We start from the raw sequence: 17046 nt of genomic DNA on the forward strand, positions 1-17046 counted from the left end.
AATATAAAAACAAAATAAACAAAAATGAAGAACATATTGAACAAAATGACCAAAAATGAAGAAAATATTGAACAAAATGAACAAAATGAATATAAAAACACAATGAAGAAAAATGAAGAAAATAATGAAGAAAAATTAATAAAATATAAAAACAAAATAAACAAAAATGAAGAACATATTGAACAAAATGAACAAAAATGAATATAAAACAAAATGAAGGAAAATGAAGAAAATATAAAAACAAAATGAAGAAAATAATGAACAAAATGAAGGGGGGGGGGGGGGGCAGAGGTCTGCGCTCTCTGAGTGCTTTTCTTGTTATTGTTATTATTAAGAAAAAGTAAAATCATGTTTCATTTTAAATTCCACAGAATGACTGAAACCTGCTGTAATGTCATGGTGTGGTCTTCAGATGGCAGGATTCTCCCAAATATTAAAATAATAAAGACACTAACTTTTCCGGCTTTTATAAGATATTTAAGCCATTATTATTTATTTATTTAAAGTTACCAAAGTGGTGCAACCCCCAGCAGCCAATAACATTTTATTTGCATATTAGTGCATTAAAAATGTAATACCTGATAATGCTTTAACTTGTATTAGAATTTTGCTTGTAACAGTTTGTTTTAGTGGATTATTTGTACTTTATTTAAGAATTAGAGTATTTCAGATCGAAACTTTAAAATTATAATAGCTACATATTACTACTTAAAGACACAGATCATTTTATTTTATTGAATTCTTCCAGGTTAATTGAAAAATAATGCAAAGTGTCTGGTTCTGTGTCAAAAATTATGATTTTGTCCATTAATTATAGGTTGTTATTATTATTATGAAACAACACAGGAAAAGTAGAGTTGTTTAAATAGTTTTTTTCATTATATCTTGTGTGGTCATTGCAGGGCTGTGAATAAGTGTTATTTTTCCTACAGCACTTGAAGGAGGCACGTACCTTTTCAGAGTAAAGGCCTGACTGTGCTGGAAGGGCAGCGGTGACTGGACAGGAGGCGCCTGCTGTTATTTCTACCACACACAATCAGTTTTATCTGTCTGGATTATTGGACCTGGTGGAATCTGTCTGGTAAGGTTTTGTCTTATTTGATCTGCACCTGTCACTCACATGTATTATCATCTTAACCCCACATTTTATCTGTTGCATTGACTTTTGAATTAAACAAAGTGAATATTTCACCTCATTGCATGAACAGTTTTTGGAATCTTTCACTTTATGGAGTGTTAAAAAACACTTGACAGGACAGTTCACCACGGTCACGGCTCTATGTTTTTTCCACTCTGTGATCTATTTTTACTCCTCTGGGTATTCACACATGTTACATGCATGTACCTTTCCAAGTATGTGAGTCAGCGTGTGAGTGAGCACATTTTACAGCTGCTAAAAATGACCCAGGCTGACTCAGGCTGGAGGTTTTTTTATTCTTTTTCTGTTTTAGCACCGAAGGAAAAGGAGGGAGAGGAGATGCTTCCTCTGTGGATTTTGTTGCTGTGCTTTTATTGTGGAGGGGTTCGCAGCGGTAAGTCTGCACGATTCTTACTTTTACATTCCTTCAAAACAGTGCAGTACAGGGGGGTTAAATATATGGCCTGTGGGCCAAAACCGGCCCACCAAAGGGTCCAATCCGGCCCGCGGGATGAATTTGTGAAATGCAAAAATGACACCGACGGTCCAACCAAGGATGTTCAAATCCTTTAGTTCAGGTTCCACATTCAGACCAGTATGATCTCAAGTGGATCAGAACCAGTAAAACACCATCCTAATAACCTATAAAGAATGAAAACTACAAATTCTGCCTTTGTTTTAGTGGAAAAAGTAAATTACATGAAATTGTTTTTATCCACAAACTATCCTTTAACGAAAAATGTAACTCACCTGAAGAAAAACGAACAACCTGAAATGTCTTATTAGAAGTCAGTGTAAATATACTAATATTCTGTCTGTTATTAAATGCTTTGTGTATTTGTACATTCACTGTGGTCTGTAAGTTGTGATGTACATGTGGAAATGATAAACTAAGCCAGAATATTGTTAAAATTACGCTTATTTTTCTGAAGACATGTCAGGTTGTTCACATTATTAACACTTTTTAAAGGTTAGTTGAGAGATGTAAACATTTTGAAAATGTAATTTATTTTTTTACTGAAACATAGAGAAAATATTGGAGTCAACATTATTTTTTATATGTTATCATGTTGTTATTTTACTGGTCATTTGAGATCATATGAGGCTGAATGTGGAACCTGAGCTAAAGTGTGTTCAGTCCTCTTGGTCCAGAAGGTTTACACACTGGCTTATCTTCAGTCTGACATGATTAAAATATGCTTTATCTTATCTTGTCAACTTTTCTCTCTGCACTTATTCTTCGTTTTTCTCCATTTTTTTGTCTTTACTTTAGGAAAGCCGTTCATTTATGCTTCTCTGCAGATTCAGTGTCATTCAGCACTGTATTCAGTTTTCAGTTAATCCATTATTATATTCATTTGCAATATTCAACATAGTGTCTGACATTATTTACTTCCTAAACTCCAACCACAATGACCTTTTGACCTTAGAATAACAATCTAGAATGAATGTGAGGAGGCACGAGCTGTATCCCCTGTCATCGTCTTCGTCAAACGTCTCCAAACCTACTGGTTGGATTCATTTCAGGTTTTTTGTGCGTCTACGTTGGGACGATGTCCATAAAGTTTGCTCACAGTTATTAGAAATGTGGCCTTTTATGGTCCATATTTAGATGGTTTATAACATGTCAGTGGTTACAGATGTTTATATAGTTCCTATTGATCACTGATAGGAAGTCATATATGACTTTCATTAGGGTCCATGACCTTTGACCTTGAAGGGTCAAACACAAGATCACCAATGTCTAGATTTCAATATTCTTCTTCTGTGAAACTACTGATCGGATTCATTTCAGATTTTATGTATCCTCCTTGTGACAATGTCTACAAAGTTTGGTCAACTTTATTTATTATTCAAATGTCATGAGATAACTTTTGTTATGATTTGGCACTAGATGCATAAAATTTGATTAATCCATTGATTCACGTTTTTCAGAAATTTAGATTTTTTTTTTTTTTTTCATTTTTGATGAATTTTTGAAATATTTATATTGTGTCTTTCCTTGTAATGTTTCATATTTTGATGGTTTATAACATGTAAATGGTTACAGATATCAATATAGTTCCTACACAGGAACAATTACTGAGCATTTTTTGTCTAGAGTCAAAAGTATTTTCCTCAAAAAAGCTAAATTTGGCTCCATATTGAGTTTGGAGAGCTCTACCCAAAGAGTAACTTTTACTCTTTTTAGAGAGGGACCAAATGTTATGAGTAGAGTAAAATTTTCTTCAATGTGAGTAAATTTTACTGAGATAAATTTCCTGTGTATTGATCACCGATAGAAGTCATATGTGGACCATGATTGGATGAGTTGAGTTCTCTTCCAGTGAAAGTCCCGCCTACTTGTATCGTTAGTTTGATGTGCATCCAGACCACAGGACTGGAACATAGAGACAGAACCTGAACAACCTCACACAGTTAACATGGAACAGACACTGACCTACAGGGATGTTGGTCTTTTTAAAAGTCTTATACCTGTTCTCCTCCTGATCTTGATATGGAAGAAAATCTGTCTCATCAGATTTTGAATTAGAAAAGCCATTGAATTTCTAGCACTGAATTTTTTTTTGCACTGAAATTAAGTATCTGAATTTTTTGTCTCTCAATTTTACTATGTTCATAAATTTAGAATAAAAAAAAATTCTGATGCAAAAAATTCTGATGCAAAAAATTCCGATCACACACCCGGGACACCAAGGATAAGCAATGATTCTATCTGAAGTCGAAGCGACAGCCAGCCAATCGAGTTACATTAGGTTGGTCATGTGACGTTGAAAAAAAACTCAGATACTTAATTTCAGGGCAAAAAAATTCAGTGCTAGAAATTCAGTGGCTTTTATTATTCAAAATCTGATGAGACAGATTGTCTTCCATATCTTGACCCCTGCTTGTATGAACTTTCTATGAACTATGAACTTTCCCCTTTCCTCCATAAGTTTCCTCCTCTTCCCTTCATCCGGCCCCTCACATTCCTGAGTCTCTGGACCTTCAGGTGGAGTATGGACAGTCGGCCATCTTGCCCTGCGATGGCTCTTCATACCTGGAGGATGATGGGGGCGTCCAGTGGGAGGCGATGGGGGAGGATGTGGTAACTCTACAAGGGGAGGAGCTAAAAGTCGGAGACAGATTCACGGTTTGACCTTTATATCCTGCATCTATTATGTTATATTCTTCTTCTTCTGGTACTTCTGCTTTTGATTCCTCATGAGATGCAGTGTTTACAAGTCCCATAATTCCGTTCAGGGTCGGGTCCATTTTGCCTCTGAAGAGAAGAGAAAGGAAGGAGACTGGTCTGTGGTGGTCGAGCGTTTACGCTTCAGCGACACCAACATGTACGAGTGCATCTGGCAGGGACGGCGGACTCTGTCCACAGTCTGGCTCACAGTCACACGTGAGTAGGAAACACTTTTATCAGGCATGTGTGTCTGAGGAAACACGTTTTATTTTTTATTTAATTTAACGTTTATTTAACCAGGAAAACCTCACTGAGATTAAAAATCTTTTTTCCAAGAGTGTCCTGGCCAAGACGAACAGCAGTTCATTAAAGAGTTACAGACACAAACTTTCACACATAAAACAAAAACAAGTTTTCAACACATAAAAACACACAGTCAAGTCAAACCTTCCAAAGTCAACTTTGCAAAAAGTGCCCATGAGATGAAGACAAAGTGCATCAGGTAAAACATCTGCAGACACACGTCTCCCTCTCTAAGTCGTACAACATCATCTTAAAAGTGTCCAACCAAACCAGATCCTTCAGTTCCAGGTCTTTTTGTAGTTCGTTCCAGGTGAATGGAGCTGTAAACCTGAAGGCCTTTTTCCCTGTTCAGTTCTAACTTTAGGAACAGACAAAAAGAAAAGATCCTGACAACAAAGATTATAAGCGTCTGTGGTTCTACAGCTGATGTAGGTCTGAAGGTAGGATGGAGCTGACCTAGAATAGATTTATACATTAAAATACGCCAGTGAGTAAGTCTGCGGGCCGACAAAAGAAGACCATCCTACACCAGCATAAAGCAGACAATGATGAGTGAGAGATTTGAAATAGGTGATGAACCTCACAGCTCCATGATACAAAGTGTCCAACGACCATAGGCTATGGGAGGAGGCATCAGCGTAGTCCAACACAGACAGAAATGGAGCTGAAAGCAGTCTCCTCCGTGATTCAAAAGACAGATGTGATTTTATTTGAAAGAAGAAGCCAAGTTTTAGTTTGAGTTTTTTAACAACTTCACGCACTAGTGACTGTGTTTCAGCTGTAAAGCACTGACAGTAGAACCAGTGCAACACTGAGGTGTCTGCTCAGTTCATGGAGAACTAATGAATAACAAATAATTCAGTAACTTGTGTGGGATAAGGTAGCTGGGATGGGCTCCAGCAGCACCCCCACAACCCCCTCAAAGACCCAGGGATACTCTTTTATGTCAGTTCCCAAATGTTCTCTGTATTGAACTTTTCTCAAGTGATTTATCACCATTTATTATAATATTATCCTCTGTGTTTTGTGTTTTTTCAGTGAAAATGTGGTATTTTTGTACATGTAATTCATTGATCATGTAGATGTTCATTAAAGCTCAGATTAAAAATTTAGGGTTATTAAATCAGAATTACGTTTTATTACATTTTTTTCTTGAGCTTTATTTTGCTGCTGCCATGACCATTGAATTTCTCCATTGTGGGATCAATAAAGTATAATCTAATCTAGTCTAATGTAATCTAATGTAATCAAGTCTATTGTGGTGTATTCTAGTCTAATCTATTCTAATCTAGTCTAGTCTAATCTAAGATAATGTATTCTCATGTAATGTAGTCTATACTAGTCTAGTCTAATTTCTTCTAATCTGGTCTAGTCTTGTCTAATCTAATCTAATCTAATCTAATCTAATCTAATCTAATCTAATCTAATCTAATCTAGTTTAGTCTAATCTAATCTAATCTAATCTAGTTTAGTCTAATCTAGTTTAGTCTAATCTAATGTGTTCATTTCCCTCCCCAGCCCCTGAAGTTGAGGACTCTCTGGTGGTCTCTGTGGGTGATGATGTGATCCTCCAGTGCTACATTGACGTCTCCAGGATCCAGTCTCCTGAGGACCTTCTGGTGTGGTGGGAAAGGAACAACACCATGATTATCCAAAAGAAGGAGGAGGTACTGTGATTCTGCAGCACACTACTGATGTGTGCCATAGCATTTATACAAATCTGTGCTCATGTTCTTACTCATATATTCATGGGACGCACCAATTGCGAAGTTTTTGCTCTTTTTTTGTGTCCATTTGTGCCTAGAAACATAGAAATCTTCATTTCATTTCATTTCATTTGTTTGGATCTCCATTAGCTTTGGCTTAGGCCACAGGTGTCAGACCTGTGGCCTGGGGGCCAAATCCGGCCCGCCAAAGGGTCCAAGTCCAGCCCTTAGGATGAATTTGTGAAATGCAAAAATTACACTAAGTTATTAACAATCCTTTTAGTTCAGGTTCCACATTCAGACCAATTCAATCTCAAGTGGGCAAGATCAGTAAAATACTATCGTAATAACATATAAATAATGACAACTCCAAATTTTCCTCTTTGTAAATGTAAATATTTTCATGTATTTACACTAAAAGAATAATTTTGCAAAAAAAATGTGAATAACCTGAACAAATAAGAACAACCTGAAATGTCTTAAGAGAAGTAAATGCAATTTTAACAACATTCTGTCTGTTACTAAATGTTTTGTGTGTTTGTAGATCCACTGTGATCTGTACGTTATAATGTACATGTGGAAATGGTAAACTGAAGCAGAATATTGTTAAAATTACACTGATTTTTTCAGTTTGTTCATGTTATTCACATTGTTTGAAAGCATAGTTTGTAGATGTAAACCTGTTCATAATGTAAATTTACAATGTTTTCACTCTTAAACATAGAGAAAAGTTTGGAGTTGACATTATTTAGATATAATTATGTTATTATTTTACTGGTCCGGCCCATTTCAGATCAAATTTAGCTGAATGTGGAACTGAACTGAAATGAGTTTGACAGCCCTGGTTTAGGCCATCGCTATTCCTGGAGTCCACACCCATCACAACTGTCTTCATACTGCAATACACAAAAATCATTATAGACCATAACAGAACTGTTTTCGTCTTTCAAATCTCCATCTCATGATCTTTCAAACCTTTTTTATTTCATTTTTATCTCCATGAATTAAATGGTTCAAATCATCTACATTATAAATATCTAGATGTTCTGGTGTAAATGAAGTCAGAATCCCATGGAGTTGTCCTGTTGTCTGTACGCTGAGTCCATGCAGTAGAGATGTGATGAAGTTATGCGTGCTCTGATTGGCTCCCGGTCACATGGCAGACAGGTTCTGGGCTATAATTGGTTATTTCAGTTGTCAATCACCTGTTTGTAGGAGATCAAATAACTAACCAGAAAAGCGGTGATTTCAGCACAAATCCACTTGACTAAATAATCCTCCTCAGATAAGTGTTCGTTTTTATTTCAGCTGAAGTCCCCTTGAACACACAGGTTACCTCATGCATGTGTGGAGGCCTTTGTATCCTTTATCTCTCCAGGAATGTCCCAATGAGGTGCAGGTAGGGATGGGAATCAATAAGAATTTTACAATTCCGATTCCATTATCGATTTTGCCTATCAATCCGATTCCTTATCGATTCTCTTATCGATTCTGTTTGGGTGAGGGAATAATGCCATGTTGGCTACATTCTGACCAAAACAATGCAGCGTACGCATGACGTCATCACGCATGCACAACGAAGGCAGAATCAATCAGCAGAATCATTAAGCAGGCAAACGATTCCAAGGAACTGAGCTACTGGGATCCGGTTCTCAAAAAGAACCAGTTCTCGATTCCCATCCCTAGGTCCAGGATTTCTTTTTCTGGGGATTTGCATATATTCGTCACATTTTGTCAGCGCTCTGACGAAGTGCAAGCAGAAGTTTCAGATTTGAAATGACAGAAAATGAGAACACAGTCGATTTTGTTAACCTTAAAAATCTGTTTTCAAATCTTGATTTATGGTTTGAAAACTTTATTTTCGATATACCTTTTTCTCCTTTGCTTGCATAATACAAACACAAAATTATCTTCATACTCTACTTGTTGCACAGGGTAAAGGATGCTGAAAAGCCAGGCTCTCATTGGCTAGCTGTTAGCCAATCAAAGTCAAGAAGATTAGCATGTTGAATATTTATGAGAACTGGTGCAGATGGAGCTGAGTCTTCCAGCAGGCTTTCATTACCACGTTAGAACGGATGGAAACTTAGCAACTGAGTCCATGGCAGAACGTCAGACATGACCATAAAAGGAATGAAATACGTGTAGCAGAGCACCTTTAATTCATATTTAAAGACTTATTAGAAAATGTAAATTGTGTGGATGTGAGAGTGAGTGGTTGTTTGTGTGTAGTAGAGATGTAACGATTACCGGTATAACGATAAACTGCGGTAAAATTGCAGACGGTTAGTATTACTGTTTAAATTCTGTGTTTGATTATTGCACTTGTAGGGAAAAAACCCGATGTAAAGATCTGCTTTTATGTCAAATATTTGAGTATAGTTTTAATTTATTCCAATTTTGATTTTCTATACCTAATATTTGGAACCGATATTCACTTTTAAAGTCTTTGAAAAGGTTCGTTAAGCATCTGTGTGTTACTTATGCAATAAAGTATATAAATTTTTCAAATCAGATTTTATATTTTTTGTGTGTTTTGTGTACTTTGTGTACTTTCATGTTGATATAGTAGGTTAAAGTGAAAAAAATAATAGGCAGATGAGATAGATGAAGTTGTGCTGAAAAAACAGATCCCAAACATGGGTATAGTAAACATTTGTTTATATAGTACATAAAGGTAAAATCAAAAGGACTTAAAGACGGCCTAAATAGGCTCAGACCACTAAGGGTTAATATTTGAATGTTTCTGCAACAGAAGGGACATCATGCCTATTGTTTTATTTGATTTATTTATTTATTTAAATACAACTCGGTTCAAGTCTTTCAGTGTGTGTATTAGTACTTTTTAAACATTTTGAGCACAATTTCAACAATACCGCGATAATGATAATCGTGATAATTTTGGTCACAATAACCGTGATATGAAATTTTCATATGGTTCCATCCCTAGTGTGTATATGCCATTCATGTGAGGAACAGTCCAAAAAAAAAACACGTCCTTTTGCAACAATGCAATTTTTCAGTTTGGGATTAATGAAGTACATCTGTGTCTGTCAGTCAAACACACACAAAAAAAACAGATGGTGGTCTAAGATGATGTTTGTCCTTTAAATCTGTGCATCTCCGTTCATCCCTATTATATGATTCTGTGACTAAGTTTGAATCCTGTGTGTGACTTCCAGGTGTCTGTCAGTTCTGACGGTGACTCGGTGGTTTATTCTCCAACGCAAAATGACTTCAGTGAGCAGACGGACTTCACTGAGACCTTTCACGTCCATATGAGGCCGAAAACAGTGGATGACAGTGGAGAATACCGCTGCTGGTATAAAACCAGGTACCTGCCATTAGGATGACAGAATGACAGGAGATAAAATAAGACTTTATTGATTCCACCACTGGGAAATGTCACAGTCGACAGCAGCAAATACAGAAATAAAGTGCAAGGGAAGACAGGATGGAAATGTACATGCAGGATTTTTTAATTTTATAAATATTTCTATAAATTTAGATTGAAATATTATTTACTTACATTATAGTTGCATGACTTTTTAAACTCCCACATCTAACAAATTCCACATTAACACTTTGGATTATGTAAAAAAAAAAAAAAACAGATGTACTTTGTTGTATTTAGTGTTTTATTACGACAGCTCATATAAATAACCATATTTTCAGGAGGTCTGATGATCCCAGGCCAGGGACGCCACAGAGCATCACAGTGACTGTTCTAGAACCAAACCATGAGGAGACAGGTAGGAACTAAAACCTGAACATGTCCATATTCCACACATGATTCATCTGATGACATCATCTGATCTTACCAGGTTTCGAAATGACCGATCATTTTGAGACAACCACAGAAACGGCTGAAACCATGACCGATCTAACGCCAGTGCTCCTGGACGACGCCACACAGCCCGTGGAAGGTAAATAAAATGTAGAGGACGCACATTCAGCAATTTGAGGAGATAATCTGAAATAAGATTAAGACAAAATAAGATTAAACATGACTTTTTAAGCTCCCACATCAAACAAATTCCACATTAACACTTTGGATTATGTAAAAAACAGGTGTACTTTGTTGGATTTAGTGGTTTATTACAACAGCTCATATAAATAACCATATTATCAGGAGGTCTGATGATCCAGCAATTTAGTCCGGCCTGTCTGGATTGAAACGTTTAACCCTTTAACCCCTGACGTGTCTGTGGTGAGCGTTCTGAATGTATGATGTATTTTAAATATTCATAAAAATTCAACTGTTTGCTCAATAAGAAAAAGTTCAGAACATGCTGATAGAATAGTGTTAGAACCAGTGACACAAGACTTGGACCCAAGTGCACAACCAACAGACAGGAATAAAGTTAATGAGTGTTTATTAAACACGAACAAAATTAACAGTTCACAAAAAGGGTTCTTTAAGGAGTCTTCGCAGGTCAGACTGTGTGAATTCGTCACGGCGTCCGAGACCAGCAAGGGAAACTCTCTGCCCGGGTCGGGAACACATGAGGGGAACCCGACTAGGAGGAAACAGAGGAGAGTCAGGGGACAGACCAGGTCATACACAGAGGATCCAGAAAACAGGCAACGGTACATGGGGATAAAGCAAAGCACTAACCGTGAGTCCAGGCAAAAGTCGAAAACCAGTGAGGCAGAATCAGGCAGAGGTACAGACAGGGATCAGGCAGGCTCAGAAGACGAAGACAAACCGGGTCAGGAACGAACAGACAGACGAACAGGTTCAGAGAATCGCTGGTAAGTAAACACAACACTAGGAAGGAATACGAACTGGCGACTAACTGAGGGGAACACATTGTTTAAATACAGAAGAGGGCGGGAAGACAATAGGACACAGGTGGAGACAATCAGGGAGGAGTCAGGTAATCAGGTAAAAGGTGAACACAAAAAGGAAGGAAAGACACCAGACGAGACACAAGAGGGAAACTACAAAATAAAGCAGGAAGTGGCACACACAAGACAGACAAAACATACAAGAGTCCAGTACTGATATGACAGAATAGACCTTGTTCTTTCCATAGACATCTGAGCATGCTCAGTGCACCCCCACCACCTGTGGAATGGCGGGGGGTGTAAAACACAGAACAATGAATGAGACCGACTCACTATAAAAAGAGTTTGGTTTTTTTTGCACCGTTTTCCTTGTGTTTTTTTGTTTTTACTGTTGACACAATAAACTGGAATTTGACCCCCTAGACATGCTCAAAAACTCACCAAATTTGGCACACACGTCACGTCCTGTGAAAAATTTGATAACAATGTAAATATTAACCCCTTAGATGCCAAAATGTGCTCTCTAGCACCCCCTAGATACACAAAAACAGCCCTAGCGGCCAGTAGGAATGTGGTAGAAACATGAAACGAACGCCAAAATGTTTGTCTCATCGAGCCCAACAAGTTGTACACCGACACCCATGAGCCACCTGCAACAGGAAGTTAGCAATTTGCCTTTCAAAATAAAATGCTCCCATACAAACTTCCAGTTGGAATGTCGTACACACATGAAGTGAACGTCCAAATTATTGTCTGATTTTTTACTGAGTTTTGTCCATGGAACTGCTTTATGGAGTTAAACAGGTGTCAAAAAACAGCTGGACTGATTTATTTAAAAAAAAAAAAAAGAGCCCAAAGCTAAAACTACTGGGACCAAATTCAAATCCTTGTTGCTCAGTGTGTTCCAGTTCCCAGTTGATGTTCAGCATCCTAAATCTCTTACTGATGCACATTCTAGTGCCTTATTTAGTCCAAACCTGTCCAACTTCAGTTCCTCTCTTTGTCTTTTTTCTGTTCTTTCACCTGTTTTGACCCTAAAACACACAGTAAAACAAAACCACTGAAGAAAAGGAACACAACAAGCACATACTCACAGCAGCTTCAATGAACCTGAAACAGATGCAGATTCACAGCAGAACCTTTACCTGGAATCAGGGGTTAAAGGGTTAACATGTGAATCTCTACCTGGAATCAGAGGTTAAAGGGTTAACATGTGAACCTTTACCTGGAATCAGGGGTTAAAGGGTTAACATGTGAACCTCTACCTGGAATCAGGGGTTAAAGGGTTAACATGTGAACCTCTACCTGGAATCAGGGGTTAAAGGGTTAACATGTGAACCTCTACCTGGAATCAGGGGTTAAAGGGTTAACATGTGAACCTCTACCTGGAATCAGAGGTTAAAGGGTTAACATGTGAACCTCTACCTGGAATCAGGGGTTAAAGGGTTAACATGTGAACCTCTACCTGGAATCAGAGGTTAAAGGGTTAACATGTGAACCTCTACCTGGAATCAGGGGTTAAAGGGTTAACATGTGAACCTCTACCTGGAATCAGGGGTTAAAGGGTTAACATGTGAACCTCTACCTGGAATCAGGGGTTAAAGGGTTAACATGTGAACCTCTACCTGGAATCAGGGGTTAAAGGGTTAACATGTGAACCTCTACCTGGAATCAGGGGTTAAAGGGTTAACATGTGAACCTCTACCTGAATCAGGGGTTAAAGGGTTAACATGTGAACCTCTACCTGGAATCAGAGGTTAAAGGGTTAACATGTGACCTCTACCTGGAATCAGGGGTTAAAGGGTTAACATGTGAACCTCTACCTGGAATCAGAGGTTAAAGGGTTAACATGTGAACCTCTACCTGGAATCAGGGGTTAAAGGGTTAACATGTGAACCTCTACCTGGAATCAGAGGTTAAAGGGTTAACATGTGAACCTCTACCTGGAATCAGAGGTTAAAGGGTTAACATGTGAACCTCTACCTGGAATCAGAGGTTAAAGGGTTAACATGTGAACCTTTACCTGGAATCAGAGGTTAAAGGGTTAACATGTGAACCTTTACCTGGAATCAGAGGTTAAAGGGTTAACATGTGAACCTTTACCTGGAATCAGAGGTTAAAGGGTTAACATGTGAACCTCTACCTGGAATCAGAGGTTAAAGGGTTAACATGTGAACCTTTACCTGGAATCAGAGGTTAAAGGGTTAACATGTGAACCTTTACCTGGAATCAGAGGTTAAAGGGTTAACATGTGAACCTCTACCTGGAATCAGAGGTTAAAGGGTTAACATGTGAACCTTTACCTGGAATCAGAGGTTTAAAGGGTTAACATGTGAACCTTTACCTGGAATCAGAGGTTAAAGGGTTAACATGTGAACCTTTACCTGGAATCAGAGGTTAAAGGGTTAACATGTGAACCTCTACCTGGAATCAGGGGTTAAAGGTTCACATGTGAACCTCTACCTGGAATCAGAGGTTAAAGGGTTAACATGTGAACCTCTACCTGGAATCAGAGGTTAAAGGGTTAACATGTGAACCTCTACCTGGAATCAGAGGTTAAAGGGTTAACATGTGAACCTTTACCTGGAATCAGAGGTTAAAGGGTTAACATGTGAACCTCTACCTGGAATCAGGGGTTAAAGGGTTAAAAACAGTCCAGTTCTGTATTATCATAACGTGTGCATGAACATTGTCTGATGACAGTAGGTTTCCTTTGGTCCTCTGTCAGTGGGGTTGTATGGTTTGAATCAGGCTTGAACATTAATGTCTGATGTTACTCTTAAGGTTTTTCATCACAGTTTTTTTGTCGCTCTTTGTTGTTTTACTATTGTCTGATCTATTCTGCAACATTCACTTTGGATAAAAAAAAAAAAAAATCAACCTTTAAACTGGGACTTGATATTTACCCTGGCAATGATCCAAACTGACTGATATGCGACATTTTATCATGTTAAATTGTTCATGATACTATTCCCTGGAAATAGTTTAATCAGGTTTAAATGTGTCTTCACACAAATGATCACAAATACAATCATCACAACTCAGTTCAATCAAATGCTAATGTGACTGTTTTATAGTAGAGGTGTGAATAATATAAACCTCACCTTAATAAAGATTATATTGACTTATTTATGAAAGTATGTATTAACTTTATGATGCATTTCACCTGCTTTTTTATTTCAACTTGAATAAGACGGTGTTCTATATAGAGTAACACTTAAGTAATGTATTTTTTTGATGTAAATGTTAGGGGTGTAAGTAAATATCGGTTCTGCAATATATCGCGATATTTCATTTCACAATACTGTATCGATATTAAAAAGTACTGTATCGATATTTTTAGGTATTTATTCAAATGCAGATATTGTGGAGGTTGATTTTTGTTTATGTTTTATTTATTATTATTTAACACTCTTATTAAATAATATTAGTTCCTTTGTTGGGATTGCACAAAAATAATGTTCTGATGTTAGTTCTGAACTAATAGAATAAATGTTCATATTCTATTAGTTCAGAACTAACATCAGAACATTATTTTTGTGCAATATTTTTACGATATAGCATTAGATCCTGTTTTGATCGAATAAAACTGTGTTTAGTATTTGTCCATATTTCTGGTGTAATTCAATTCTTCAAAGAAATAATCATTTACAAAAAAGAAACAAACAAAAAAAATGCCTTTTTAACAGTATCATGATATATTGTGATATATCGTATCGTGATCCTAGTATTCTGATTTATATCGTATCACCAGATTCTTGCCAATACACAGCCCTAGTAAATGTGTATGTAACAGTGAATGTAGCAGAAGTAGCAGTAGGACAACCCCTAAACACGTTATTACATTACACACTAAACACCAGCATTCATTTGGAGATTGTGTCAAAATTATCTTTAGTTCCAGTTTAATTCTCGCTCTGTTTGGTCTGCCATAAATATCTAGATGCATAAATCTACACTATATGCTACAGTGACAAGTGTGAAAAGACAATAATATGTTCGATGGTCTGGTGCAGACTGGACCGCACAAGTTACAAGCAGCATTATTTAATATGCATTTTTTTAATATATATTTTTAGTCATCACAGAGCCACAGCCAATGGAAGCCTTTGACGAGACAGTGACATCATTCCCAGATGACCGTGAGTGGACATTTAACACATATCTGACCAGATCACTTTGGTCAAAAAACATCACTTTTAACTGTGTTTCAATACATCGATCGCCCACACATATATATAAACAGTCCAAACCAGTGCAGTTTGAATTAAAGCAGATATATGCAAGCCCAGCAGGTCCAAATATATGCATTTGTTCATCATATACATCATGTTTCTATGCAGTAACACGATTAAGGTGATGGTTCTCATGCACCCACTTCTGTGTCAGTTCCCAAATGAATTTTTCTCCATATCTAAACTTTCTTAAGTGATTTACCATCATTGATAATAGTATTGTCCTCTGTATTTTACATTTTTCAGTGTAAATCATGTATTTTCCTATATTTAATTTACTGTACATGTAGATGTTCATTAAAGCTCAGAGTGAATTCAAAGGTTATTTTATCAAAACAGAGAAAAATGAAGAAAAAGGGACTTTTTCAGCAAAATATGTCATTAACTGAACATAAAACAAGTGTCTCCACTGTCATCTGTCAAAGTCTATTGGTGTATTATTTTCTGTACAATTTTGTTCAATTTGTGGCGTATTTGGTTTATGTTACTAATTATTTAGTTGGTTTATTTTTCATTCTATTCATGTGATTGATCCCTTTGGATGTTTTTGTTTATCTTGTTGCTTATTCTATTCTTTTTTACTTAATTTTATCTTATTTTTTCATGTTATTGAGGATTTTGTAAAGTTTTTCTTCATTTTGTTTGTTTTATTCTTTATTTCATAAATATAAAAGTGTCACTGATCCAACTCCATGGGTTTTACTGGTGACTCAGTGTTGTAGAAGATGACAGTGTTTCCATGGTAACTACAGAGCCTCTGAACGTCCAAACGGGTCATATCTGATGACCATGAAAAGATGACCAACTGTATTTTGCACCAATTATTGACATGTACTGATAGGATTAGTGGATGAACAGGTATGAAACAGTTCCTTCAGTAGATGGTTTTTTTGTCACAGGTTGTTGAAGGGTTAAAGTCAGACATGCACATACAGACATGTACCCCTCATTTAACCTGCAAAGCCCATCCTGCCTTTCATAGCTTAATGTGTCCTCTCATCCGTCCTTCTGCCCTTCTAGACTCACCGGACACATGGTCTGAGTCTGTGCAGTGGGACTCCTTCCCGTGGGTTCGGACCGGTCTAATTGCTGGGGTCTTGCTGACCACAGCCGTGGTCCTGTGCATCCTCAGAGCTCTGCGGAAAGTCTAGGACTTCACTCCACACCATTTAGTGGACTTCTGAAACGACTTAGGACACGACGAACTTTTATCTTAGTGTTGGGACTTTAAAACTAGGAATTTCTCCAACAACTGAAATGACCGCAATCACAAAAAGTAAATGCAAGAGATACATGAAACAGTGTGTGATACTGTACTGGACAGAGCAGGTGCACCGTCCACAGAAGCTTTGAAAAGTTTCAACTTGAATAGAAAGAATAAAATCCTGACTGAGTGTCTGTGACAGACAAAGCCCCTTTTTTTTAAAGTTTGACCAAATAACACACATTTATCATAGAATCCATTTCTTTCCGTAGTTTATCAAATTTAAGAGGCAAAGATTTTTTCTCGGTGTTAATGTAATCAGTATGTTTAAGACTCAAAGTCCTCCCACAATTTAACAATAGAATATAGTAGTATAGAAGAGGATTAGGGCCACTATATATATATTTATTCTGAGAAAAAGTCAGAATTCTGAGAAAAAAGTCAGAATTTCTAACTTTTTTCTCATAATAATAATAATAATAATAATAATAATA

General features: G+C 37.0%; 1 protein-coding gene across 1 annotated transcript; it reads left to right on the plus strand.

Moving 5' to 3' along the window:
• The first annotated feature begins 849 nt into the window (after positions 1-849).
• LOC115434066 (uncharacterized) lies at positions 850-16774 on the plus strand. The gene is made up of 10 exons (XM_030155740.1): positions 850-1086; positions 1452-1532; positions 4075-4271; positions 4382-4529; positions 6135-6283; positions 9505-9656; positions 9998-10074; positions 10147-10248; positions 15193-15255; positions 16369-16774. Exons 2-10 carry the CDS (start codon positions 1478-1480, stop codon positions 16497-16499), a joined length of 1074 nt encoding a protein of 357 aa, XP_030011600.1. The 5' UTR covers positions 850-1086; positions 1452-1477; the 3' UTR covers positions 16500-16774.
• Positions 16775-17046: the final 272 nt, after the last annotated feature.

Source organism: Sphaeramia orbicularis, chromosome 2 (assembly GCF_902148855.1).
Source record: "Sphaeramia orbicularis chromosome 2, fSphaOr1.1, whole genome shotgun sequence".
Taxonomy (NCBI): Eukaryota; Metazoa; Chordata; class Actinopteri; order Kurtiformes; family Apogonidae; genus Sphaeramia; species Sphaeramia orbicularis.

Excerpts from the sequence above, each read along its gene's own strand:
- LOC115434066 (XM_030155740.1), top strand. The coding sequence starts at position 1,478 with ATGCTTCCTCTGTGGATTTTGTTGCTGTGCTTTTATTGTGGAGGGGTT. Across the intron at positions 4,530-6,134 it reads AGTCTGGCTCACAGTCACAC|CCCCTGAAGTTGAGGACTCT; the intron begins GTGAGTAGGAAA and ends TTCCCTCCCCAG. Across the intron at positions 9,657-9,997 it reads CGCTGCTGGTATAAAACCAG|GAGGTCTGATGATCCCAGGC; the intron begins GTACCTGCCATT and ends CCATATTTTCAG.